The 25,612-nt window shown below is 49.6% G+C and overlaps 7 protein-coding genes across 7 annotated transcripts; 2 read left to right on the forward strand and 5 right to left on the reverse strand.

Annotated features, from left to right (window-relative positions):
- Positions 1-999: 999 nt before the first annotated feature.
- Positions 1,000-2,708, forward strand: BCR38DRAFT_443279 (RmlC-like cupin domain-containing protein). The gene has a single exon (XM_040860866.1). It carries the CDS (start codon positions 1,293-1,295, stop codon positions 2,541-2,543), a length of 1,251 nt encoding a protein of 416 aa, XP_040713260.1. The 5' UTR covers positions 1,000-1,292; the 3' UTR covers positions 2,544-2,708.
- Positions 2,709-3,687: 979 nt separating this feature from the next.
- On the reverse strand, positions 3,688-4,389 carry BCR38DRAFT_488093 (uncharacterized protein; the record flags this gene model as incomplete). The annotated part of the gene is made up of 1 exon (XM_040864231.1): positions 3,688-4,389. One exon carries the CDS (start codon positions 4,387-4,389, stop codon positions 3,688-3,690), a length of 702 nt encoding a protein of 233 aa, XP_040713261.1.
- A 1,163-nt stretch (positions 4,390-5,552) lies between these two features.
- BCR38DRAFT_459944 (uncharacterized protein) lies at positions 5,553-7,399 on the reverse strand (the record flags this gene model as incomplete). The annotated part of the gene is made up of 6 exons (XM_040862351.1): positions 5,553-5,882; positions 5,937-5,996; positions 6,054-6,431; positions 6,491-6,772; positions 6,840-6,898; positions 6,955-7,399. The coding sequence occupies 6 exons, from the start codon at positions 7,397-7,399 to the stop codon at positions 5,553-5,555; spliced, it is 1,554 nt and encodes a 517-aa protein (XP_040713262.1).
- A 1,468-nt stretch (positions 7,400-8,867) lies between these two features.
- Positions 8,868-10,545, reverse strand: BCR38DRAFT_397907 (monooxygenase; the record flags this gene model as incomplete). The annotated part of the gene is made up of 4 exons (XM_040857675.1): positions 10,199-10,545; positions 10,102-10,139; positions 9,192-10,056; positions 8,868-9,136 (listed from the first exon to the last, which is right to left on the reverse strand). Exons 1-4 carry the CDS (start codon positions 10,233-10,235, stop codon positions 8,868-8,870), a joined length of 1,209 nt encoding a protein of 402 aa, XP_040713263.1. The 5' UTR covers positions 10,236-10,545.
- Positions 10,546-11,131: 586 nt separating this feature from the next.
- BCR38DRAFT_412131 (uncharacterized protein) lies at positions 11,132-12,316 on the reverse strand (the record flags this gene model as incomplete). Its single annotated transcript, XM_040858652.1, has 1 exon — positions 11,132-12,316. One exon carries the CDS (start codon positions 12,314-12,316, stop codon positions 11,132-11,134), a length of 1,185 nt encoding a protein of 394 aa, XP_040713264.1.
- A 4,258-nt stretch (positions 12,317-16,574) lies between these two features.
- BCR38DRAFT_443289 (uncharacterized protein) lies at positions 16,575-18,358 on the reverse strand. The gene has a single exon (XM_040860867.1). It carries the CDS (start codon positions 18,322-18,324, stop codon positions 16,906-16,908), a length of 1,419 nt encoding a protein of 472 aa, XP_040713265.1. The 5' UTR covers positions 18,325-18,358; the 3' UTR covers positions 16,575-16,905.
- A 226-nt stretch (positions 18,359-18,584) lies between these two features.
- BCR38DRAFT_443291 (WD40-repeat-containing domain protein) lies at positions 18,585-20,605 on the forward strand. The gene is made up of 2 exons (XM_040860868.1): positions 18,585-19,346; positions 19,415-20,605. The coding sequence occupies exons 1-2, from the start codon at positions 18,845-18,847 to the stop codon at positions 20,428-20,430; spliced, it is 1,518 nt and encodes a 505-aa protein (XP_040713266.1). The 5' UTR covers positions 18,585-18,844; the 3' UTR covers positions 20,431-20,605.
- The last annotated feature ends 5,007 nt before the right edge of the window (positions 20,606-25,612 follow it).

Below are 25,612 nucleotides of genomic sequence, written 5' to 3' on the forward strand. Positions count from 1 at the left end.
GGTCGTCGGTTTCATGAGCCCCTGCATGCTGGAGTACAATTGGGCTGGTAGGAGGGAGCAGGCAGATCGTCGTTATCGGATTTGGAGGGCGAGATGGCGAACTAAAACAGCTTTTAGGTCATCATTTGAGAGGTTCGGCAATTTAGGTGGGCCCCGATGACAAAGGGAGCCATCAGATTGGCCAGAGCGGCATCGTTGTGGCTACAAGTGACCGTGAAAGTGTGGCTTGCCTCCATAGTTTGGAAGGGACAACAGGGCGCAATGACGGTGAGAATCTACTCAGACCAAATGACAACTGCAAACTTGCTCTACCGACGTTTATAAGCATCAAAACTCACGAAGCCCATCGCAACAGGCATCCTGGTAAAGTCTTCAAATTTAAATCCCGTACCGTATCTAAACCACCCGAGTGTAATTCAACACAAAAGAAAAGTGCAGCGAAATCAGGAGTTCAGGACCTGGTAAGCTCGCAGACGTAAGCGATAGCCTGGGATCGGATGCTCAGTGCTATGCCTTGAGAGTCATGCCCAAACTGGCGACTTTTGGAAGAACCACGGTCATATTGTATTTCATAAGTTGAGGTAGTGGTGAAGTGACACTTCGACAGCAATGCCCGACGCCCGACCCGACTAACTGTTAGAATTGGAATAATGACTGACTGCTTGCTGTATTGATACTACGAAGGGACGATCTACATTCGAATAGACTACAAATGTGATCTTGAAGACCAAATTATTGTAATTATGTATTTAGTCCAGCCATTAGGGCACGGTTTGACATACGGGAGTACTAGTAGAGGTACCGGGGGCTCCGAGCCTACGGCGTATTTAATAATATTATCTCCTGGTTTTCGATGTTTCTCAAGTCCCAGGGTGTGCCCGTCGAGCCTACTTGAGCACTATCCGAGTTGGGTACTGGAGACCAGATGCTTTGCACAAAATGATTGGGTTCATTTGAGCCAGTTCCATTTCATATGGAGATGGTGCATTGGTGTGGTAACAAGAGAGTGTTTAAAACGACGCCGTCTTAATAATGTCAGCTGCTGCACTTACAGCAGCACCTGCAGGACCTCTGGATCCATGTCACAACCCCCACCTAAACCCACTCATTCTACAGCGTGAGTTGATCATAATGATGATATGGTCTATGACGTACGTTTTGGGCGATACAAAACGACATCCGAAGCGTCAAGCTTTTAAAGACGTTCATCTCTTTAGTTCATACATCTGACCATTGAATCATCAGCTCTCTCAAACGAGTTCTGCCAAGAGTCGTCAACCCTCGGACTCCTTATGGAAATTCAGCAAATTCATCAGACCTCCGCAAACATGGCGCCGTCTGTTTTCCAGCTCAGTGGCACCTGCAATAACTACCCCTGGGGCAAACAGGGCAAGGCATCCCTGGCCGCCCAATTGTGCGCCCAAACTCCTGGCACCGACTTCAAGCTGGACGAGTCGGCCGTCTACTCGGAAATGTGGTTCGGCGATTACCCCGACTTCCCTGCGCGTGTGCTCTCGAGTGGCGAGCTGCTCTCCGACGTGCTGAAAACCGACAAGGAGCAGCTTCTAGGCAAGAAGGTGCTGCAGTACTATGATGGGCAGCTCCCATTCCTGCCCAAAATCCTGTCCATCTCCAAAGCCCTACCACTGCAGCTGCACCCCAACAAGGCACTCGCCACTAAGTTGCACGAGGAAGATCCTGGAAATTTCACGGATCCCAATCACAAGCCCGAGATCGCGGTGGCACTGGGCAAATTTGAAGTGTTTGCCGGGTTCAAACCGCTGGGCGAGATTCAGTCGCTGTTTGCGCTGCAGCCTCTGAAACGGTTTGATCCCAGTCCGGGGAAATGGGATGACGAGACACTGCGCAATGTCACGAGAGAGCTGATGAAGGCAGAGTTTTCGACAGTCAAGGAGGTGCAGACGCAGCTGTCCCAGCTTTCCAGATCAGATCTCCCATCCGAAGCGGGATATATCTTGAACCTCCTGCCACGACTCCAAGATCAGTACGGACCTGAAGATGCCGGCAGCCTCGTCACCCTGTTATGCATGAACTACATGGTCTTCCAGGCCGGTGACGCCATCTACATTCCCGCCGACGGCATCCACGCCTACCTGTCGGGCGACATCGTCGAGTGTATGGCGCGGTCCAACAATGTCCTGAACACGGGATTCTGCCCACCCGCCGACCGAAACAGCATCGACCTCTTCGCCAACGTACTCACCTTCAAGACCCACAGCAGGGATGACGTGTACCTCCCCAGCCAGACGTACGACAAGAGCAAGAACGGAAAGACGGTCGTGTACAAGCCACCCATGAGCGAGTTTGACATGCTCAAGGCTGATTTGGGAAAGGGAGAGACGGAAGAGTTGACGGCCAACGAGGGTCCAGGCGTGTTGATTGTAACGAACGGGGAAGGAATTATGAAGGCACAGGGAGAGGAATTTGAGATGAAGAAAGGTTACATATTCTATGTAGCGCCTGGGGTAAACTTGCGGTGGGAGAGCAAACAGGCCTTGCAGATACACATGGCTGTGATATAGAGGCCTATCAATGCGAGGTTTTAGCCTTTGGCAGGCTGCGCACTACACCGCGATACACGTATGGATTCATGTAGTACCTACGCGTGAATTATATTTTCACTCACGGAATAGTAGACCAGGTTGTGATAAGTTGTACAAGAGACCCACAACTGTAGAAGCAGTCCGAGAAAATTATTAACAACAATCTAAGCGTATGTGATTGGTCTACCTATAGAATAGATAGTGCTAGTTAAGTTACCAAAGCTCCCTATTATCGTACCTAGTCTACCTACCTACTAAGACAACTAACTTATTTGCGGCTACCATACTCTATAGCCCCCCTCTAAAACCGCTAACTTCACAGTAAGTCGAGGGTGTAGGCCAAGTTCATGGGTCCAGCATCTTCAACAGATATTTTGCGGTCTAAGTGGAGATTAATCTCATCTGGGCAGGCTGTCAAAATGACGGTTATAATTTGGTTTTGTTTGTGTTATGGAGACACGGTTAAGGATGTTGCCCATCTATCAATGCTCCTTTTGCTTGGCTGGTGTATAAGCCGCTGCAACCAGGCTGATGTTGTTATGGTGGCCACGCATGTCCACCACGAAAGTGATGGGGGAAAGTTTAGTAGATTTCGGCATCTTACTAGAATCCACAGCGGTATACCGATGCCATCCTTCGTTTTGATTCAGTAAGCTTCTCGTGCGAGGAGAAAAATTGAATACAGAAATATACAAATTCGCAGCGTCGTGTTACACTTGTTTGTATAACAGGGTGATTTACCCACTACACTTCGGTTCATTAGACCCGTCTTCATAAGCCGTAAGCTCGCATAGTATAGTATAATAAACAAGAATTAAAACGATATTATCGCAGAGACAGAACGAGATGGCATGTACATCTTATTTGAAGTGAAACGAAAAACTATCCAAACGAATTTCTCATCGTTCAGGTCGGGGTTGATGCTTATTCAACAGACAGTGTAAGTCATATAGAGAGGTACTAAACAGACAGTCTGAAGAGAGTGAGCTGAATCATCCACCATCGCCATCTCGATTGGAAAATATGTACATTGGTCATAATTTCGGCCACAGATGATGACTTAAGTATGTCATTGCGCAAGAGAATACGCACGAACAGGGTGTCCCGTAGTAATGTAAACCAATTATTCGTCTTCCTCTTCCTCCTCTTCCTCTTCAATTTGGCGCCTGCCGAAAACGCTAGCAGCAGCAGCAGCATCATCAGGGCTCTCCTGCTGGAGAGCGGCCAGAATTGAAGCAACGTCGTCCTGTCGCTTATCAACATCTTCACCATACGCTTCGTCCTCCACCATTTCCTCAGGCGTCTCCTGAGCTCTTTTCGCGATATCCTCTCCATACGCTTCGTCCTCCGCAATTTCCTCAGGCGTCTCCTCAACTCTTTTCGCGACATCTTCCCCATACGCTTCGTCCTCCGCAATTTCCTCAGGCGTCTCCTCAACTCTTTTCGCGACATCTTCCCCATACGCTTCGTCCTCCGCAATTTCCTCAGACGTCTCCTGAGCTCTTTTCGCAATATCTTCACCATACTCCATATCTTCAGCAAGCTCCTCGGGGGTCTCCTCGCTTCTCTTCTGAGTGGAAGCACCACCCCCGAAGGCAGCAGCGGCAGCGGCAGCATCGTCAGGGTTGTTGGCAGCTAGAGCAGCGAGGATCGACTCCATATCTTCTTGACGCTTGATTGCACCCCTCGCGGCAGCCGCATCATCAGGAGATTCCTGCTCGAGTGCGGCCAAGATAGAATTCACATCATCCTGGCGGCGCTCTGTTTTGATGGTGAGACCCATAGAGAGGGCTGCGAAGGCAAGGATAACGGCGGCGGAACGCATTTTGATGTTTGTAGTCGTTTCGAGGACTGTGAGAGACGATGAAGAGAGTGAGTACTAATTAAGAGAAAGGACAAGATACTGAGCGCTGCTCTAGACCAGAGATGGAAAAAAATAAAAACCTGAATGATGACAGAGCCAGCTTGTCACCAACGTAAGTCATCAACGTTGTGGTGAGAAGATAGACGGTCTTTTTAAGTACGCGTCGCACGGTAATGCCCGTTTTCCCAGTAAACCGGTCGAAACATGCTGAGTCTCGGCATCTCTAATTCCGGATGCATCTAGAGTCAGGTTATTTGGATACGTTTGGCACTGAGGCTCTGCATCGGCGACGAGCGATCTTCGAGATCGGCCATATCACCGTCATCAGTCATGTATCGATCTGCAAACACGAGGGACGGTGCAGGGTCGAAATGATGCATTTATCAGACGGTTTTATGTGATTGGAATATTTTCTTGGTGCTGCGTCTTAACTACTTATTAGGACGAAACGTAGGCATTCCTAGGACGCTCCGGGCGCATCATCTCATGGCGATGCGGTTTCAAGCTCTATCTGTGCCCCAACAAGCGAGTCGATTACAGTGTTTCTCTCTACTAAAATCTGGTACAACCCCAAACGAGTATTATTTAGCATCGTTAATACTCGGTAGTTTTGTGAAGCTGGATAAGCACGTTTGATCAAACTATATATGACACAGCTGTGTCTGAGCCCCATCAATCTGGGTCTCAACCCTGGGGCCTCTCGCTCGCCTTGCATCTGGCGCTGGGGCAATGGGCATGGATGTGTCATTGTTTTACGCAGAAACGAAGAGGAAACCCGAGATAACATTAGGACGTTGAAACATTTCATGCCAACTCGTGGTTCCATTAGTATAGTAGCCTGTAGTCATAGATTAATCATGTTGAAAAATGGAATGATTCTGACTAGGCGTAGTAACGACTTCTTAGTTTGTTTCACGAAGTCCTGATTACAATGTGATACATTGCACGAATGATCGGGGTAGACTGAAAAATGACAATTATATCTCGGACAAGAAAGATGCATTGATCGCGTGATAGAGACGAAGCTCTGCCAGTTAATTATGTGGAAGACGCGGTAAAAGGCAAGTTAACAAAGTACCGTGGTAATCTTAGGTCATGAACACTCCTTTTTTACCTTGCCCGCATCATTCGCTAAGCTTCAACTCCAGGCATATATTCGGAATCCCTTCAAACCCACTCGGCATCGTATAGGTGAAATTCCAGAACTCGAAATCCCGGACCAGATCACCCGAACCTCCGAGTTGGCCTGCGAAGGACAGACTGTAGGATGCATTGACATTACCTGAGAGGGTCACATTCAACCCCTGGAGGTCCTCCCAACTCAAGATCATGTTGACCTTTTTGAATGTGCCAACCACGAAGGTGAAGGTGGAAGAAGCGTTGCCCTGAGGGTATGTCAAGTTGAGTTTCCCCGGCGAGACGTCGGCCTCGAGCGCCATTTCGGTGGCATACCACTGTTGTACGTGAGTTTGCGTGCATTTCTAATATTTTGCATTGGGTGTACTCACGGATAAGAAGTTGATTTCGTCGCCGGTATTCCAGTGGATGATGGCGGGGTTAAATGAGCCCTAAATGCACTTATTAGTCCCCCCCGAGCGGGCGTGCCATTGTGTATCTTTACTTACCTGACTCTCCGAGGGGCCACCTAACACATTCTCGGTGTATGACTCGCCGCCGATAGTTAGGTTTTCCGACAACCACGTGGTGATATTCCGCGGCTTCAGGTCATACGGCGGATAGTACGCCGAAGCCGTGAAGATATGCTCTCCACTGAACGTTTCCAATTTAGTAAGAGTGTCGTTCGGGATGAGCGTCTCATGAAAACCGGCCAATACAGCCATTGGAGGACCCCACGCCCAGTCGGGAGAATGCGACATGTCTTGCGGATGCTCGATTATGGAAGACTTGTCTTTGCCGATCAAGGCCCAGAACCACAGTCCCATCAGAGAGACGTAGCGGTTCATGTCGAATCCATATGCCCGATCCCAGGGGCCGACCATGTTCTTTCGTTGCAAGTCAGCACGTAAATTGCTGTCGCAAAGAGCCCGTAACCTCAACATACCTTGAACCCTGGATGCCAGAGTTGCTCAACGGCCTTCCAGGTGTCTTGCAACATCTTGGGGCCATATTCGGTCATAACGGAGTCATTGGGAAGGTACTTGGACCATAGTAGAAGGCCGAAAAGCGAGACGCCTGTGTAGGTTCCGCTGTTGAACTCCGAGAGGGTGTCGTACATAGTAAATAGGTCGATTATCTCCTGAGCATACATCTCACCCGAAGCCGTCATGTTGCTGTCGGTGAGTCGCCTGCCGGTCCATCCTGATACGAAGGCTCGCATAATGGCCTGAAACAATGGATTAGCATCCACTGCAACATCGAGTATCCAGTCTTTAAGAAAAACAGATGCTCACTGGGTTGCTGTATGAGGGGTACAAGTTATCGTCATCGACACCGCCGACTCTATACGTATCTGAGAATAGATCAGTGAGACGGTGTCCAAGTAGTCAATCAATAGTGACAACCGACCTCCTTTTGTAGTATTGTACAACGACTCCAGCACCATTTCCTGGGTGTCGTCACTCAATAATTCACCGAACTCTTCCAAGATCATGATAAAAGTCGTGCCGACAAAACCGCGCCAATTTGGATCCCACGAGTTGTAGATGACGGCCGGGTACACCGAACTCCCGACTTGGGGTTGTCCTGGGTACATTTCGTAGTCACCATACCACTGGTCCTGCTCGTTCTTGAACTGCGCCTGGATTATGTTACGAACAATCCTCTCAGCCTCGACTGCATCGCTGCCATTGTTACGCGCCAGTAGACCCAATGCATACCAGGCTGAGCTGCGCGTCTCATGTCGTAGTGCCACGGAGCCGGCGCAATCGTAAAGATAGCCGGCCGAGGGGTCGTACCAGGTGTCGAGCCATGCCATGGTCTCATTGAGAAGGCCTTGGGCTTTTGGCGGCATCAACGTCACGTAGGACGCTGTGCATATTTGGGCCAGTGCCGCGAGGGCTGGAATGGACAGCCTGTTCCACATTATGATAGACTGCAGATTGACTGGCGGCGATCTTCGAGCGAGTCAAATGAGGAAGAGGGTGCAGGAGCGCCATGGCCACCACATATATCTTGGGACATAGAGCAGTAGGCGATTCGAAGATATGAACAGAAGCAATGCAATACATGATACGGAAAACAGGGTAGGCGAGGGACGATGCCGTTTCGGGGATGGATGCCGGTGCGGAGAAGGCGGTGTGGTGCCGAAGTAGCGCGATCCGGCTCGAACCCCAGTGCTTCACGGCGAGATATGGCTAGTTATGCGGGTACGCAATCAAGATTGGGATTAGCTAATGCGACCTGCAATACTTGGACATACCGGCCCGAAGCAACGTTTGCGCGAAAGAGGGACATTGCGCCGGGATTTGGCACAAGTAGCTTGGTAGCGTCATGGTTCTCGCTTGCTGTGGAGTTGAGACCCGGAGAGAACTTGAACGTCAGGCATCACATGAAATGGTGATTTCAGTTGCTGCGTTACCACATTACTCTTGAGGTGGAGTACTTCAGTTGCTGTGGTTTCGACTTATTACAGAACGATGGAAGGTGGAAACTGTGGGATCGTACTGGTACTGGCATTCCGGCTACACACGAAGGTGAAGAAGGGAAGTACAGGTGGGGGGGGAAGGGGTCCAAGCCGTACAAAGGCACTTAAGTATCTTTGCCGTATCCCACGTGACCCTAGGCCACCAATTCCACAGAAACTGGCCAATTATATTAGAGAATAAGAACCGCGATATGGTGACTGGCATAAAACTGTGGATCCGAGTGTGGCCCTAGGCCCCACAAATGTGGAAATAAAGCCAACGCTGTTACCGCGTTACATAGAAACCTAGACTTATCATCAATCGATCCACGAATCAACAGATCTGACCACACAGCTGACTTGGCACGAATTCAATGAACTTGACATTCGTGACATGAGTCCAGTGCGGTAGATCGACCAGGATACACAAAACCATTCCTTGTCTTTTTTTTTATTTTATTCTAAAGAGAGTTGGTCCAATTTGCGAGCCGAGACCCCACGTCAGATATTTGAGCAAGTTCGCCATCATACGCCGTTCTAGAGTACACGAATGATGCCTGATACTCGAGTGCGAAATTGTCGGCAAAAGCACTGTGAATATAGGCACATCTCGTATATATTGGCCCGCCTATAACTTCGGTGTAGATCAGGGTCTCTCAGGCCTATAGGATGCATGAATGCAGCTAACCGCTCGGTTGGTATCTACTTTGGTTGGACTGACCCAAAAGCGTATTCACGTGGAGTAACAGTCTCGCTTCGAAACCGGCGTGTAATGTTTGGACAATTAAATCATATTTGGAATGGTACACAACCATATTGGGAGGTGCGCATCGTCTCATGACTCTACCCTATTCCACTACACCTTATCAGCATCGTTGGCGTTGATGTCAATAGTTGGTTTTATGCCGTGCTGCATAATAGGGCTATTGAAAAAGTTAGCGTAATCATGCAGTGCATCCGTCTGAACCCTCGAGACCTCCACCTCCTGAGCCCCTCTCCTAAGTACGTCGGCATCATAGGCATCCAAAGCATCCTTGATACTTCTGTCTGCATTTTTGACGGAAACCATGGCCGAAACAAACCGTTCACTGTCACAGATCGCGTTGTTGGCTCCTTGGCCCCGATCTACATCATATCGGCATTAGTGTTCGATTCGCCGGAAACGGGTTTATCGACTTACGAAATGTCATGCTGTGCGCTGCATCGCCACTCAAAGTCACCCTGCCACCACGGTTATCCCACTGCTTGGTGCCCCATATCTTGAGAGGCACTGGCTTTGCTTGAATATCCGTCGTAACCCATTCGACCGCAGACTTGTACGGGTCGGCCCATCCATTCATTCTCTGCCTCAGTTCATCCACGTAATTCCTATCCTCGACGACATCATTTTCGCCCTTGGGCCATGTGGCTAAGATGTAAAAGATCCATGTCTCGGGTCTCGAAAGGTCGGGCTTGTCGAGCAGGAATATGCCGATGTACATGGACTTGGGATGGATACCCACGTCGACGATGGGGTGCATCATCCTTTCCATCTTCCGGGCTTGTTCAGCAGGATACCGAATTGGGAAGTTGAGGAACATGTATGGCAAAACTTGGGCATCTGCTGCGTCTTCTAAAAGGAAGCGACGCACCCAGGACCCACCCCCATCAGAGCCAATGAGTACGCTGCCAGTTTCTGAGGTGCCATCCTGAAAATGCGCAGTGACTGAATCAGCCTCGAGAGTGATGCCTGTGATGGTCTTGCCAAATTTGACGTGCACACACTCGCCCCAAGATCTTCGGGTTTTCTGTATGTTCAGTCTCCTTACGCCGGGAAATGGTGGTTCAACCATTGTCTGGCCGGACTGCCCATCGCGAATGATGACACTTTCGCACCCAGCTTCCCTTGAGTCCAACGCAGGGTCTGGCTGGCATTCGTGGAGGCGATTCCACAGGTTTTCGGGCAAAAGTTTCTGGAGGAATGGATGGCTCCATGCGATGGTGACGCCCCAGTTTCTGTCACGGGGTGTGGATTCTTTATCGACTACGACGCAATCAATGTCATTCTGGTTTAATCAGTTGGTGTGTTACTCGCTGGAGTGGGATCCCACCTTTTTCAGCCCCTGTGCGATGGCAAGGCCGGACAGACCTTCAGAATGAGCCGAAGTTCACTAAGAATGGCGATAAGGATGCCTTCTAAAGACGTACCTGCGCCGATGACGATGACTCGCAATGGCTTTGACATTTCCTATCCAGAGCTGCTATCACGATGATGTGCGTTAGAACTAGGAATCGCTCGAACGGAACTCCGAGCTGAAGAGTTGAATTCACACCTGAGGCAATGAGTTTAAAAGAAGAGAAAGACGGGTAACACGTGCCAACATCCACAAATTAGCTCTATTTCTACTCGACTCCCAGGTCCTCAAGGTTTCACCACTAATTCATGGTGTGTGACACAACCTCGGAGTTGGATGGGGATCGTCCGGATGATGCAATATTCGCACATTTGACCTCCGCGATTAGAAAGGCCATGCCAGGAGAAACTGAGACACGACAAGTAGGCTGGGCCGTGGTAAGCTGCTGCTGCCCAGTTAAGCCAGACTATTGGATTGTGGGCAAATGGTCTTGTATTGAAAGTGTCATGATCTCTGGAGAGTCCTGAGAGAAGTGAAGGGCGGCCATAGAGGCCTTATATAGGTAGAAATGACTGATGCCTGCCCCACAGCCAGGACTTGTGTGGTTCAATGGGTAGAGGTCATATTGACCCATACCTTGTACGGTTTACGGCTTTACTTTTCTCCTTTGACTTAGCAGTCTTGACGGAGTAGCCTTGAAGGCCGACACAGACTTCAATAGTATCATGCACTGCAAAATGGTTACAGCGCCGCACTTTTACCACTGCTTGAGTCGCACGACTTCATAATGTCAATTAAGTGTCGGCCTTAGAAGGAGGATATCAGGAGTAGAGAAGTTACACAGACAGGTTGGTATAGATGAGTTGTACATTTGCCACATTACCATTTCGAGAGTACGTACCTTGCGAAAACTCAAAAGTCAATACGAAGCTGGCACTTTATTTTACAAAGACTGTGTACACAGAATGTGATTGTTGAAGTTGAAGAAATAACAACTGTTATAGCATCAAGTTAGCGCCGCCGCCGTCCAATCAATCCACTGCCCAGCAACAAAGTTGAACTTGCCATCTGTCTTCAACACATCAGTAGCCGTCGAGGTTTGGTTAAGCAGAAAGCGGTTGAAGAAAGCGGCCACCTCGGGATTTTGCGAACTGGGCATTTGACAATGCGAAGTCCCGTGGGATGCCTGTGAAAACCCCATGTGGTCTTTCACTCCCAGGGCGTCAAAGACCATACTCCCTGCTACCGAACATCCGTATGTACTGATGGGACCCAGGTAGTCAATTCCCGAATTTTCAATTACGAGGAGAGCGCGCGGTGCCACGAGCGCCTCGAGCATGTGATGATCGTAGGGAAGCGTATCAACCTTATTCACGTAGTCGGAAAAGGAGGTGGCAAACCAGCCATCACCCGTCACTATCTGCGGCGCATCCTCGACCTTTGTACCGTTCTTCTTCATATCCGCCGCGATGCGCCAACATCCTGGCCCACCCGAGCCGCCTTCTTGGGGGATGGTCAGGGCGATGCGGTCGTCAAAGGCCCCGGATATGAGAGCTCCCTTGCCGTTGCGCGAGCATCCCGTCACAGCCAGACGGGACGTGTCGATGGAAGTGGCGGCTGACCCGAGCGCTTCTAGCGCATCAATGAGGCGGCTTACTCCCCAAGCCCAGGCGATAAGGCCCCCAGCTCTGTGTGAAGAGCCATATAGTGTGTAGAATTTTCCTGAGGCTCGTGGCAGGTCGGCAGCAATGTCTTGATTGTTGTAGTTGATGACAGCGACACCCGCAGGAACGGGGATGGATGGCGCGCCCAGACCAATGATGGCTGGGAATGGTCCCTTGCCGCTCGTTGGCAGCTCGACCGAGACCGAGAAGGAGACCGACTTGCCGCCTTCGGAGCAGGTGATGGCAATGTTTCCACCCGAATACGTAGCCGTGACCGTCGGATTGGGAGGTTTGGGTCCCAGCTCGTACTGCTGGATCTCGGCGCGGATCTCAGCTCGCTTGCATGCCCATGCATCGTTGGTTCCCAGGCGCGTGCCACTCGACTGAAGAAAAGGGTCTGGCAGCTTGGAGTTCGACGGGTAGGCTGCATTGGTCGCAACTGGAGCGCAAGCTGATGGAGTTGACGCTACTTCTTGGCCAACCGTAAGAGACCCGAAGCCGAGGACGACGACCCCTGAAACTCTCATTGCGTTGGAATTTTTGTACTAATGTTTTCAAAAGTTGTTAAATGGAGAAAGGTATTGCTTCTGGCACTACCTGGCTACACTGTCTACATGTGGCCCTATGCAACAACTTAGGTATATATTAGAACCATCTCGTCTGATGTCGACATCTGCCGTTTATTATGGTTGGATTCAATAGTTTCTATCTCTGGCTTTGAGGCGGCTCCGATGGCTTAATACAAATAGCCTAATAAAGATAAACCGCTAGAAAGACTGCCTGTTAAAAGGTAAGACTTGAACCACGGTCTTATCATTATAATAAGTTATCAAGTAGGCGGGGAAGTCGGAGCCGCAACTCCGTGTCCGGGATCAATATATCACGGCTCGCTTGTCACCGAACTACCCAGATTACCGTGCTGTCAAGCTGTCCAATTGGAGTGTCTTGCTCTGAGCAGAGACCGAACCATACGTGCCACACAGCATTTCTCGTTCCGAGCTGGAAAGCATCTGTTTAAAGCTAGATACGGATCTTGGCCGTGGAGAACTTGTCCTTGACTCCTTGGCATAATGTTCGATGCTGGGTGATGCAGAGCACTAAAAGACCTTCGCTTTATTCTGGACTGCACAGAAATTCATCTATTCTAGCTTGAGGCCGGCAGATTTAAGAGTCTGTGGCAAAGCTGTGGTTACTGTATGTGTGTGTTGCGCTTGAAGTATACCTCAATGAGCAATGACGCCATCATCTAACCATAGGTGAGATCGCGACATACCTTCCCGCATAGTGTGTCCTCAATGAGAGAACTTTGTAAAATCATATTATAATGCATCAGCTGCTGTGCATATATATATGTGTGACGCTGTTACTCATCTGAGTGCGCTTACACAATATAGGGACTAGCTTCACTGCTGTGTCACAACTACACAGCTTCTACAAATGCGAATCGGTGATAAAAACAACGTTGACACAGAAATGGCTATGGACCTCAGAAAGCTATAAGCCTGCAGGGTTACTTCAAGCCCAACGGGCTTCTGTCTGTACTTAAGAACTGCAGCGCCCAAATTGTGATCAAATGAGTCTTGCCATGGGAATCTAATTTCTATTCGGCGCATATACTGCCCCGCCTGATGACTTCATCGAGACCTAGACTTGGCAGATGGGAAGGCTCGGGGAATCAAACAAATATGGACGGAGGTGTTTGGATCATAACAAGAGAACAGAGAACTTACATTAGTACTGCCTCGATGGTACGTTCAGATTGCCCCGGAGCAAGATAAATAGACATCGCAGCACATTATGACCACCCAGGAGGTGGTGAAGGAAAGTCTCAGTGAAGAAGTCTGAAACACTAGAGATCTGATTATCTGATTGAAAGGAGAAGTGTGACCCTGACCTTGATTCACAAAGCCATAGTTACATTTAGGTGTCCTGCATGTCTGCGACTCAACCAGAGTGATATCGAGCTCGGAAAAAAAGGTAACTTTTCATAACCCCAAGGTCATGTGAAATGACTCTTTTGCTCCAAAACAATTGCACCAGTTTGATTCTCTCATTGCCTTGGCATGCGCGTCTTTGTCCCCGTGGCAATTAAATCTGCATCCAGCCCCAGAGTTCTTCTGGTTCCTATATGGCTCAAAATAGCTGATGGTAGCACTTACAGGTGCGGGGGACGCATACAGGTAGACTATAACGTATTTCACCCCCATTCCGACACCCCTGTAAACCCCAACAATAACTACACCGCTATTTACATTATCCTTTTATTTCTCAACTACTTTTGCTTCAATTGACTTTATTCCAAGTATTCGATCTGATCTGCTATCAATGCCTTCATATACGGAAGAAGACCTCGCTGCCGCCGTTCTAGACGTCGCAAATGGTAAATCTGTGCGACGCGCTGGCCTGGATTGGGGTATACCAAGGACTACACTTATCGACAGACTTCAAGGCGCTGAATCAAGTCGCGAGGCCTCTGTTAGCCAGCAGAGGCTATCTCCAGTGCAAGAAAAACACTTAGCAGACTGGGTTTTGGTCCAGGAAGCCCTTGGACTAGCCCCAACGCACGCGCAAATCAAGGAGCTCGCGCAGCGCGTCCTAGCCCTCAAAGGTGACCACCAACCACTCGGCAAGAATTGGCTGGAAGCCTTTCTAAAGCGTCACCCAGCACTAAAGACTAAAAAGCAACGCCGTATCGACTCTCAGCGTATCAATGGCGCGTCTACCGAGGTAATCCAAGCCTGGTTTGCTTCAAAATTACGTATTCGTGCAATTCAAGCGATTAAGCCGCAATGGAGGTATAGTATGGATTAGCATGGCCTTATGGAGGGTCAAGGGGGCTCTGGGCTAGTTGTCGGGAGCGCTACCTTACGCGCAATACACCAGAAACAGCCTGGTTCGAGGGCGTGGACGTCAATTTTGGAATGTGTGGATGCCCTCGGCAATACCTTACCCCCCCCCTGGTTATTTTCAAGGGCAAGGACATCCAAGAGCAGTGGTTCCCTGATAAAAATCTTCAGGACTTCAAGGACTGACGCTTCAAGGCATCCCCCAAGGGCTGGACAGACGATACGATAGCTATCAAATGGCTTGAAGACGTTTTTATACCCCTTGCGCTTCCTCAGGACCCTTCAGACACTCGTTTACTTATTTTGGATGGTCACGGTAGTCACACAACTGGTACTTTTATGTCTCTTTGCTATCAAAACAACATATACTTATTATTTTTACCCCCACACTCATCTCATGTCCTTCAGCCCCTCGATGTTGGGGTGTTCTCAGCTATGAAAACAGTATATCGCAAGGAGGTCGGGTTTTTAACCCTATTAACTGATTCAGCACCTTTTGGCAAGCGGAATTTTATGCGCTGTCACGCCAGAGCACGCCAGAGGGCCCTAACGGCTCAAAATATCAAGTCTGGTTGGCGTACAAGTGGTCTATGGCCCCTAAATGTCGCTAGGCCCCTTACTAGCCCTCTTCTGCTTGAAAATAGCAACCGCACACGTCACGAAGGTCCAGATATTCTTATTACAACCCAGCAAGTCCAGAAAACGCTCCAGACGCCTTCAGAGGGCAATGTTGTATGGTCAACGCCAAAGAAGAGCGTAGATATAGAGCGCCAGTTTAGGGAGTTCAATCGACTTCAACAAACTAACATGACTACACAACGCCAGCTATTTAGAAAGATGAAAAAAGGGTTTGATGAGAAGGATTATCTATTAGTAAGCGCAGAATTACAAATTGAGGGCTTGAAACAGCGATTGGAGCTTATGAAGCCACGGAAAAAAAAGAAGGTGCAAATAAGTCCAAACGCGAAATTCGCAAGGATTGAGGACGTACGGCGGATGAGAGAAGTATCTAATGAAGCTCTTGTTGATGATTCGGGTTCAGAAATATCTAATGTATCTACTGTCGAAAGCGATTGTATAGTTGTTCAGAATTGAATTTGTGGTGGTTGTTTGAAATTGCAGTGTTATTCGTGGTGTTTTGTTTTATAGGGCGTCGGAATGGGGGTGAAATACGTTATATGAACCATAGACGACATTACCAAGGCTTCCTGATCTAATCACCTTTCACAGTGTTGATGTGGGCAAGGTCCTTCAGTTGACCCTTCCGTCTGAGCTTCTCGTAAGGCAAGAGCTTAATCGCTGACTTTTGTGGCGGCGGCACTACCGCTTTTTGGGGATTGAAGCTGTGGTCTAAAAGCGCCTCTTGCCTCTTTCCATCTTAGTCGGATTTGATCTCCCTTTGCCTTTTTTTTTCAGTGCCGACATCGGCCCAATAAATATCATCGGCGGTGCTGAAAACAATGAGAGAGTTGGACATGGTTGGTGTATATGCGATCGAAGGGTTTCATCATGGTGCCAGAGCCTAGAACAAAGTATTTATACCGTGGAAGAACAATGAAGTATTTTACTCATGACTTTAGGGTTGGGGCGATCCCATCAACCCCTTGCAGTCAATGGGATAGAATGAATTCACTATGGAGGAATCCATCTTTTAGAGATGGTTTTACATGTGTGCCCTGGCTGGCTGCTAAGCCATTATAGCTACGTCGTGAAGCTGTGTTATGTCACACAATGCGCAGCGAGGCGGCCAGGCGGCCGGACGGCCAATGGGCGAATCCTCCCTCGATAAATAACAGTAGTCCCGCATCATCGGGTGAATTACTCTAGGACTGCAGGTATATCTGCCCAAGGAGACCTCAATGTTCTAACTTCAGGAGAAATTTCTGCGCCAGGAACTGAGCGCATCCCATGATAGTGATTCATTTAGTGATTCATTTATGCTCCCGCTAAAACCTAATATTTTAATTACTACGGCGAGCAACGGCAAAGAATGTGGGCTTCCCATAAAAGGTGTTGTAACCCATGCGCCCACGCTTTCCGGCGCTCGATGCAAGTGCCATACGTAGAGGATATGAGATTCAACACCAAAGACTCCCCACATCGCGAAGATTTTGATGCTCTGCGAGGATATTGCATGCTTAATTTGACGAATACCGCGTGTGCAGCCCATGCCACCGCTCTTTTCATCCCATTGGACTGGCATATATAATTCAACAAGTCCAGGGATCATGTACGAGTAGACCGAGCTTTGATTCAATACCGAAATGTGACTAAATATCCACAGCAATTCCACTGGTAGCGAGTTTACTATGGTCCAGATCGATTTCCCGTTGTTTCACGGATTCATCCACATGAGCATGCCAGTACGACATGCGATCGCGGACCGACTTCTCGTACTCGGGCATGGTCATGACGGCCTTGGCCAGCGTGCCAAAGGCGCCCCGGGCCAGCATGCTCGTCTGCTCCTGCACGCGATTGAGAATGGACAGAGTGCCCTGGTCGAAGTACAGACCAGCATGGCGCATCTCCTCCATCAGATCCAGCATCTTCGACAGGTCCCCATGACGCCCGTAGAAAATCTCGAGGAGTTCGTTGTAGAAGGGGGTTGAGACGCCTAAGATGAAAGACTCGAGGCCGAGCTCCTTAATGCGCGGCAGGACGGAAAGGGCGAGGGGCGACGATGCGGTAAAAGAGGTGTCGAGGAGTCGAAGGCCGAGGAGGAGGAATTGGGGATACAGCGGACCGTAGACGTAGAGGTTGAGCCTATGCTCGGTACCATCCACTGCCTCAGCCGACCGTTTCCATGAAATTTCCTCGTCTTCTTTCAGTCCCTGCTGTTGTTGCTTCTGCTCCTTGTTGCTGATTTTGGAAGCCTTAGTACGATTGTCACCGGTCGAGCGAGCATCGGGCTGGGGGCTTCGAATGCCGAGCTTCTCGGGGAGGGTAAAAACCTCCCTCTCCATAATTTGCCAAAGCTCAAAGTCGGACTTCGCCGCGTACATCAAATCCTCGACCCTTCTCCGCTCGGGCTCCCTTTGGGCGTCGAGCTCGGCCTGACGCATCTTGTCCTTAATCATCCATTCCGCGGCATGGGTGCCGTTTCCCCCGCCTTCTGCTAAGGAGTATACGGAGGGGGCACCAGGCATGCGGGCGCCAGATTGCATTGGCTCCATGAGGTCGAGGGACTTGCGGGCAGCGGCGCGTAGAGAAGGCGGGAAACGTTGAAGGGCCTTGATGCGATCCTTGGCAGCGCCGGCCTCGACAGCAGGCGAGACGATGGAGCTAGGTCGTTTGGAAAAGTCGATGTCGGCAGCGGCGGACTCGAGAATCATGTTGATAGATCGCTGGGCTTTGGCGGTGGGCGGTTGGGAAGGTGGATTTTGGTGTTGTTGCCGGGGACGGAGGCCACGGGCGGCAATATCGGCGAAGATGCGATCGAAGATGCCGCGCTCGGTGGGAGTGATGGTGCCGCGCAATGGAGTCTCCTCCCCATCGACATTTTCGACTGGGATATATTCTCGCAGGTTGTCGTCGGCGAAGGGGATGTCGGTGCCCGGGTCTTTGCGTTTTTTTGGAGCAAGGCAGGGTCGGGCTGAATGAAATGAACGTCGGAGGGCCGCGACTGGCACTTGACGAGGACGGAGCATTGTCCGGGTTTGGTATAGGAATGGTAAAAGTGTTGTAGACATATTGTTGCTTTTTGCACTTGAGCGAAGTTTGCGCCTTCATAGCAAAGTTCAACAATTGCAATTCTAACAGTAACAGTTACATGCGTGCTCCTTATCGATAAAAGCTCCAAGGGAGAATAGTGTACTGCCAAGAAGTGCTATGAAACTACGGGTCTAGCGTCAGATTTGGTGTCGTTAGTGTGTCTACCCTGACGCGCTGCCTACTGACTCCGTGTCGCGTATCTTTAATTTAATTTGCCTTCATCGCATCATTTAGATCCAGCTTCACTTTGCATTTCTAATATTTCTAATTTGAAGATCATTTTACCCACGCACTCAAAATTTGTACGTACTCGTAACGCCAGGCTGATAGATTCTCATCTCAATCTCCTTAGTCATTCAGGGTGCATTGCAATGGTTGTCTATTGTATTACAAGTTATCTTTGCGACGATCAATCATAACCAATCATACCCAACAATCCCTTCCCCAGCAACCCTCACCTCGAGCTGCTTTAGGTCTCGGATCTTCCCATATTCAGCCATGGCTCCCGAAGCCGTCAGTGCCTTTGAGGCACGAAGGCGAGCCAACTTGGCCAACAATGCCAAACTACTCAAGGAAACTAACGAGACGGGTGCCAAAATGGCAAAGGCTGCGAGACCAGCTCCAAGGCCCGCAGCACCGCGCAAGAGGAAGGCACTGGAGCCAGCTGTTCCCACGCGGGTCATGCCTACACGTCGGAGTGCGCGTGTCTCTGGTGCCACAGACACTCAATTTGAGTCCATTAAATCAGAGTATGAAGTGAAGGCCGCTGAGGCTCCTACCAAACGCATCCGCAAGGGAGGTGATATGAACCTGTCAGGACTGGTGCTTGATGCGCGATGGGCTAATGGCACTGAGGCTTTGGCTAGTTTTGCGCAAGGAGCTCAGCCGGGAGTAAGGACGTTTACAGAGGAAGATGTCAAGGACATGTCAGATGAAAAGTTAAAGGATGTCAGGAAAGGCATGAGCGAGCTCGAGCTCTACGACGGGTGGCAAGTCAACGGTCAGTCTTCACCGCGATGCTACATCAAATATGCTTTGGGCATTGTTGGCTGACCAAACCCAACGCAGATATCAAGCTCACACCCGAGCGAGTTTATGCGCTGGCCTTTCACCCTATTAAGGACAAGCCTGTTGTCATAGCCGGCGACAAAAATGGCATTCTGGGAGTATTTGATGCCTCCCAGGAAAAGCCAAACTACGTCGACGATGCAGATATTCCCATCCCCATCGTCTCGGCATTTCAGATGCACTCCAGGACCATCTCAGCCATCATCACGCCCCAATATGACCAAAACTCCATCATCACGTCCTCATATGACTCGTCCATCCGCTGTCTGGATCTTTCCACACAAGTCAGCACTCAGCTCTGGGCACCCGATGACGACAGCGAAGAACTACCCATCACATGTGTCGATGTGTCTCCCGAGCAAAAGGATGTCTTTGTCTTCTCCACCATGAATGGCTCCGTCGGGCGGTTCGACCGACGAGCCAAAGACAAAGCCGAGATATGGAGTTTGACCGACAACAAGATTGGAGGATTTGCCCTGCATCCTCTCATACCCCACCTCTTTGCCACTGCTTCCCTCGACCGGACCCTCAAACTCTGGGACCTGCGCATGTTCAAGGGCGAAGGCGACATGCGCCATCCATCCCTCTTGGGCGAACATACCTCGCGCCTGTCCGTCTCGCACGCTTCGTGGAGTCGTGGTGGTCATATCGCCACGTCATCCTATGACGACACCATCAAGATCTACGACTTTTCCGAGGCAATGAAGTGGAAACCCGGCCACGGCATCGTTGAAGATGATATGGGGCCCACGCACTCTATTCGCCATAACAACCAAACCGGCCGATGGGTGACCATATTGAAACCAAAGTGGCAGGCGAATCCGACCGATGGAATTGAAAAGTTCGCCATCGCGAATATGAATCGGTTTGTGGATGTGTACGATAGCAACGGGAAACAGCTTGCACAGCTGGATGGACAAGGCATTACAGCTGTGCCGGCCGTTGCGGAATTTCACCCCACGCATAACTGGGTTGCAGGTGGCACCGGAAGTGGGAAACTGTGCCTATGGATGTGAGAATGACTTTACTTAAGGACTAGTCAATATGACTAGCACGCATGTGCTCAGACCGGTGGCGATGTACCATTTCAACTACTAGTTCAAGGCTACCTCCAGATTTATATGAAGGCCAAAAAAGGATGTTTCCTTTTCTTTTTCTATGATGGTTACTTCTGGTTTGAGGCGGGGTTTTGTAGCCCTGTACTTGGCCGTACCTTCCCATCTCCTCCAAGGCTTCCCGTATGTCTCTGAAGGGTATTCATGAAGATCGCATTTGTGATACGCAGCCAAAGCTCCGGAATGGAAACACCCTGATTCTATTATCGGACCCTGGGGTTGGTTTGTCTCCAGTAGGTTAATCTTGTAGCTTAGATAACTAGGTACTACTACCTAAGCTATAGGAATCTATAGAATTAAAACTATTATTATTATTATTATTAAATACGCCGTAGGCTCGAAGCCCCCGGTACCTCTACTAGTACTCCCGTATGTCAAACCGTGCCCTAATGGCTGGACTAAATACATACGCTGCGTCGTCGGTTCGCCCTATTGGCGACTGCGTTACGTCCACTACCATACTACGTTGGTTCTCAACCTACCAACAAAGTCCCCCCTGAGAAGATTGATGCTATCTGGGCCTTGAAGCTGTCCGACCCGTCCCTAGCAGCCACCTTACAATAGTCCCACTAACTACTGGTCCTCCTGTTGCCGTTGCGAGGTCTCTGCGAGAGTATAGTGGCCGTGGTGCGATGGCGGCCCGTAATCGTTCCCTCGGTCCTTCCAACAGCCCGCCAAAGAGGATTACGTGCTCTGCCGTCTCAGGGGCGTCGCAACAGCGGCATAGCGGCAATTAAAACTATCTTTATCTGTTTAACGTCCCCTACGGTCTAGCGAAATACTTTTTAAAACCTTAAATAATAACGTGAATGTACACCGAGCTGGCCATGACACCGAGCTGGCCATTTTCATGCGCCAACGCGACCGGCCAACTTAATGTTTGATTTTCTCAACAACCAATTATGGCAAAGTCATACAACGAAGCAGACTTAATGCTAGCCCTTCAAGCTCTCAAAAATGACCAAAAACTTAGTCTCCGACAAGCGGCAAAAACGTACCAAGTCCCCCGAAGCACCCTCCAAACGCGTAAAAACGGCGTACCTTTCCGACGCGATAGTTTGCCCAATTCACGAACTATGATAGAATTAGAAGAGGAGGTAATTATCAAGCATATACTGGACTTAGATGCACGAGCGTTTCCGCCCCGGATTGCTGATGTGGAAGCAATGGCAAATTCTATCCGCGCGACACGTAACGCAGGGCCCATTGGAACGCGCTGGGCCTCGAGGTTCGTCGCACGTCGCAAAGAGTTGAAAACTCGTTGGAACCGTCCTTACGATTACCAAAGGGCCCAATGCGAAGATCCAAAGCTTATTGCAGATTGGTTTCGGCTTGTTGCGAATGTTATCGCGAAATACGGTATCGTTGTTGCGGGCCGATACCACCTCTCTTCTTGGTACGAAGACGACAACATTCCGAAAGATTGGAGAATTAGACCTAGTCCAAAAGGATGGACGACTAATGAGATCGGTATGGAATTTATTAAACACTTCGATAATTGTACGAAAGATGGAAAGTCCGGGATATATCGATTGTTAGTGTTGGACGGTCACGAGAGCCACGTTTCCGGCGATTTCGAGCTATATTGCAAAGAACACAAAATTGTAACTTTGTGTATGCCTCCGCACTCATCTCACATCCTCCAGCCACTTGACGTGGCCTGTTTCGGTCCATTAAAGCGGGTGTACGGCCAGATGGTAGAGAAATTGATACGCCGGTCCCCAGAAATCGCAACCCGACCGTGGGTATCAAAGACGCCACAGAACCCGATAGAGGTTCATGCACAGTCTACTTTTTTGAAAAAGCGCATCTCCGAGCATCAGAATAGCTCTCCGACGAATATTTTCTCAGCTGTCGACCAGTTTGCGAAGGGAGCAAAAATGATAATGCACGAGCTCGCCCTCGTACGGGCCGAGTGCGCTGAGCTTCGAGAGGCAAATAAGATGCTAAGCCGGCGCCGGAGGACTAAAACAATGCAATTACGGGAAGTAGAATCACTTATTTTCCAACAAGGACAGGACCTACGGGACTCTAGGGAGTTGGCGACGCAGATACAGCAAGAAGAGCGCCGAAATGGTGGTCGCGCAAAGCGTGTTGAAACGCGCCCGAGGCGCTGTGGTATTTGCAACGGGACTGGGCATAATGCGCGAACTTGTAAGATCGCATTGCCATCTTCTGGAGAGGAAGATTCAGAATAGTTTCAACTGATTTACGGCGTTGTGGTTTTACTATCGTAAAATTTCTATGCGAGGTTATGTAAGGGTGGCCAGCTCGGTGTACGTTCACGTTATGTATAACGTCACCCACAGGTCATTGCCCCACACGGGTCTTTGCCCAACTTTTCAACAAATTTTGACTTTCCATCTTTACTTATACAATTCTTCCCTTCCACAACATGGCACGCAAATCTAGTGAAGCTAATCTTCAATTAGTCATCCAAACTAAACGACGCGATCCTCACCTAAGTTGGAACAAGCTTGGTAAAATCTTCAAAGTCGACCATAAGACATTGAAGCGCCGTTACGAAGGCGTACAACCATTACACATTACTAACATGTCCAAACGGAAAATGACCGAAACCGAAGAGAATACGATTACCCGACGCGTAATTGAGCTAGATTCGCGAACTTTTCCTCCCCGGCTTCGATACGTTGAAGAAATGGCGAATATCCTCCGACGCGACCGCGACGCGTCACCCGTCGGCAAGAACTGGGCCTCGAGCTTCGTACGGCGACAACCAGACCTCCGGACGCGTTTAAATCGTCGAATCGATTACCAGCGGGCATTCTGGGGAACATCCTGTCGCGTATCGCGGTTATTTTAAGCGTGTTGCGGACACAATAGCGAAGCACGGCATCCAGCCGGAGGATATCTACAACTTTGACGAGACGGGCTTTTTAATGGGCATGATCTCAACCGGCATGGTCGTTACGAGTACCGAAAGACGTGGAAGGCCTAGGCAAGCCCAGCAAGGCAATAGGGAATGGGTTACTGTCATTCAGGCGGCCAATTCCCAAGGCTGGGCGGTGCCGCCGTACATCATCTTCGCGGCCAAAGTTCACCTCGCTTCGTGGTATCGCGACACCACATTACCGGGCAATTGGGTCGTTGATCTATCCCACAACGGATGGACAACGAATGATATTGGTCTCAGCTGGGCAGCTCACTTCGATCTGCACACACGCGATCGTACGAAGGGTGTCAAACGCCTCCTGATCCTTGACGGTCACGAAAGCCATCACTCGATGGATTTCGAACAATACTGCAAGGACCATGGCATCATTACCCTTCCTATGCCTGCCCATTCGTCCCATAAGCTCCAGCCTCTCGACTTGGTGCCTTTTAGTGTTTTGAAACGGACGTACGGTGTGTTGAGGGTTTGATGCGACGGCATCATACCCACATTGCGAAGGAGGATTTCCTTGCCGGTTTTTTGGAGGCGTTTGGCGCTGCTTTTACTGAACAAAACATCAGATCTGGTTTCGAAGCAGCTGGGATTGTCCCTTTTGACCCCGACAGGGTTATATCTGCCCTGGATGTTGCAGAAGTCGCGCGTACACCCTCTGCCGACCCAGAACTCCTACCCCCTATTTGGACTTCTAAGACACCTACTACCACCCTTGAAGCCGAATCGCAGTCAACGTTGATTAAGAATAGCGTTCAGAGGCATCAAGACGGCTCTCCGACGCATATTCTTCATTCAATTGACTCGATTGCAAAGGCTACGCATGCAATGATGCAAGAGAATGTTATCTTGCGTCGCGAGAACGAAGAGCTTCGTGAGACTAACCATGTGCTACGCAAACGTCGCAGAACCAAAAACAAGCAAATCCAGTATGGTGGGCCACTTAATATAGAAGATGCACAATTTCTACGGGCTATTAGGGGTGATACGGGTTTGGAAAGTGAGGAAGAGGGTGAAAGTAGTCGTCCTACAAGGAGGAGGGCAACGGGTGCTAGGCGCTGTGGCATTTGTGGAGGAACTGGGCATAATGCGCGAACTTGTCAGGCAGATGTAGAAACAGATAATGAAAAGAATTCTGATTAATTTCTTGCATGAATACAGGTTGTTGTTGATCTATCTAAGATGAAAGGTTGGGAGGTCGTGAAAAGTTGGGCAAAGACCCGTGTGGGGCATTGACCTGTGGGTGACGTTACATTTAGACGTAGCTTTCAACAATCTATCATTTTTTCCTTGTCTTAGCCTTGACGACTACAGGAGGCTTCATCTTGTCCTGATAAGACCAATCCAGTGCTATTAACAGCTTCAATTCGACTTCCAGAGTCAGGCGTCCTATTCTGAGAATTGTCCCGTCGTTGATTATAGAGACATATCCGACCAATTTGCGCACAAGACCTGCAGGAGCGGAGCTTCTACGACCAGGACTACGATCTTCGTCTGACCAGAACGTCAGACGGAATTTTTCGGTGCTGGATCCATCTTGTCAGTGTGTTAGGTAGTGGGTATACCCTACTAACCGCCTAACCCTGTTTCACTACCTCGGAGGAACGCAGGGTTAGCCATCGATCGTATCGCTGGCATTTTGACCCACTCTCGCTCGCTGACCAGCGAGCGGCCTTAAGGACGCTCGTCGAGCGTTGACGTATCGCTAGGTGGGTCGCTCGGCGAGAGGATTCAAAGCTGCTCGCCGAACTCAGCGAGAGGATCGGCGAGCTCGGCGAGAATGGTGATAGTTTTTGGTGTTTTGGTATTACTACATAACCTCGTCGTCCAGCCCTGAGAGGCCAGCTGCTCTTACAACAAGCCGCCAATCATTATTATCCACCAAATGGAGGGGAATTTGTGATGTGTGCACGCCATTCAGACTCCAAGACCGTATGCTCTGGGCCTGTGATACGATCCATCGGCTTAGGCAATTCCTCAACGGACTCAACATACGCCCTGCGCTGTTGAATTGACGCTCAGTCTCGCATGTTGACGGAGGTATAGTAAGGTAATCTATAGCCATATAGCTAAGCCGAGGAAAACGTCGCTGACCAACATCCCTCCACCATCGTATTGGGTTATCCTTGTATACTGCGATGTCGCAGACTGGCTCGGCGAGGTATAGATCGAGCTCAT

The sequence above is a fragment of the Pseudomassariella vexata genome (assembly GCF_002105095.1).
Source record: "Pseudomassariella vexata strain CBS 129021 chromosome Unknown BCR38scaffold_11, whole genome shotgun sequence".
NCBI classification, from domain to species: Eukaryota; Fungi; Ascomycota; class Sordariomycetes; order Amphisphaeriales; family Pseudomassariaceae; genus Pseudomassariella; species Pseudomassariella vexata.

Coding starts and splice junctions, on each gene's coding strand:
- BCR38DRAFT_443289 (XM_040860867.1), bottom strand. CDS start 18,324: ATGTCTACAACACTTTTACCATTCCTATACCAAACCCGGACAATGCTC.
- BCR38DRAFT_443279 (XM_040860866.1), top strand. CDS start 1,293: ATGGAAATTCAGCAAATTCATCAGACCTCCGCAAACATGGCGCCGTCT.
- BCR38DRAFT_443291 (XM_040860868.1), top strand. CDS start 18,845: ATGGCTCCCGAAGCCGTCAGTGCCTTTGAGGCACGAAGGCGAGCCAAC. Junction 19,347..19,414: donor CGACGGGTGGCAAGTCAACG/GTCAGTCTTCAC, acceptor AACCCAACGCAG/ATATCAAGCTCACACCCGAG.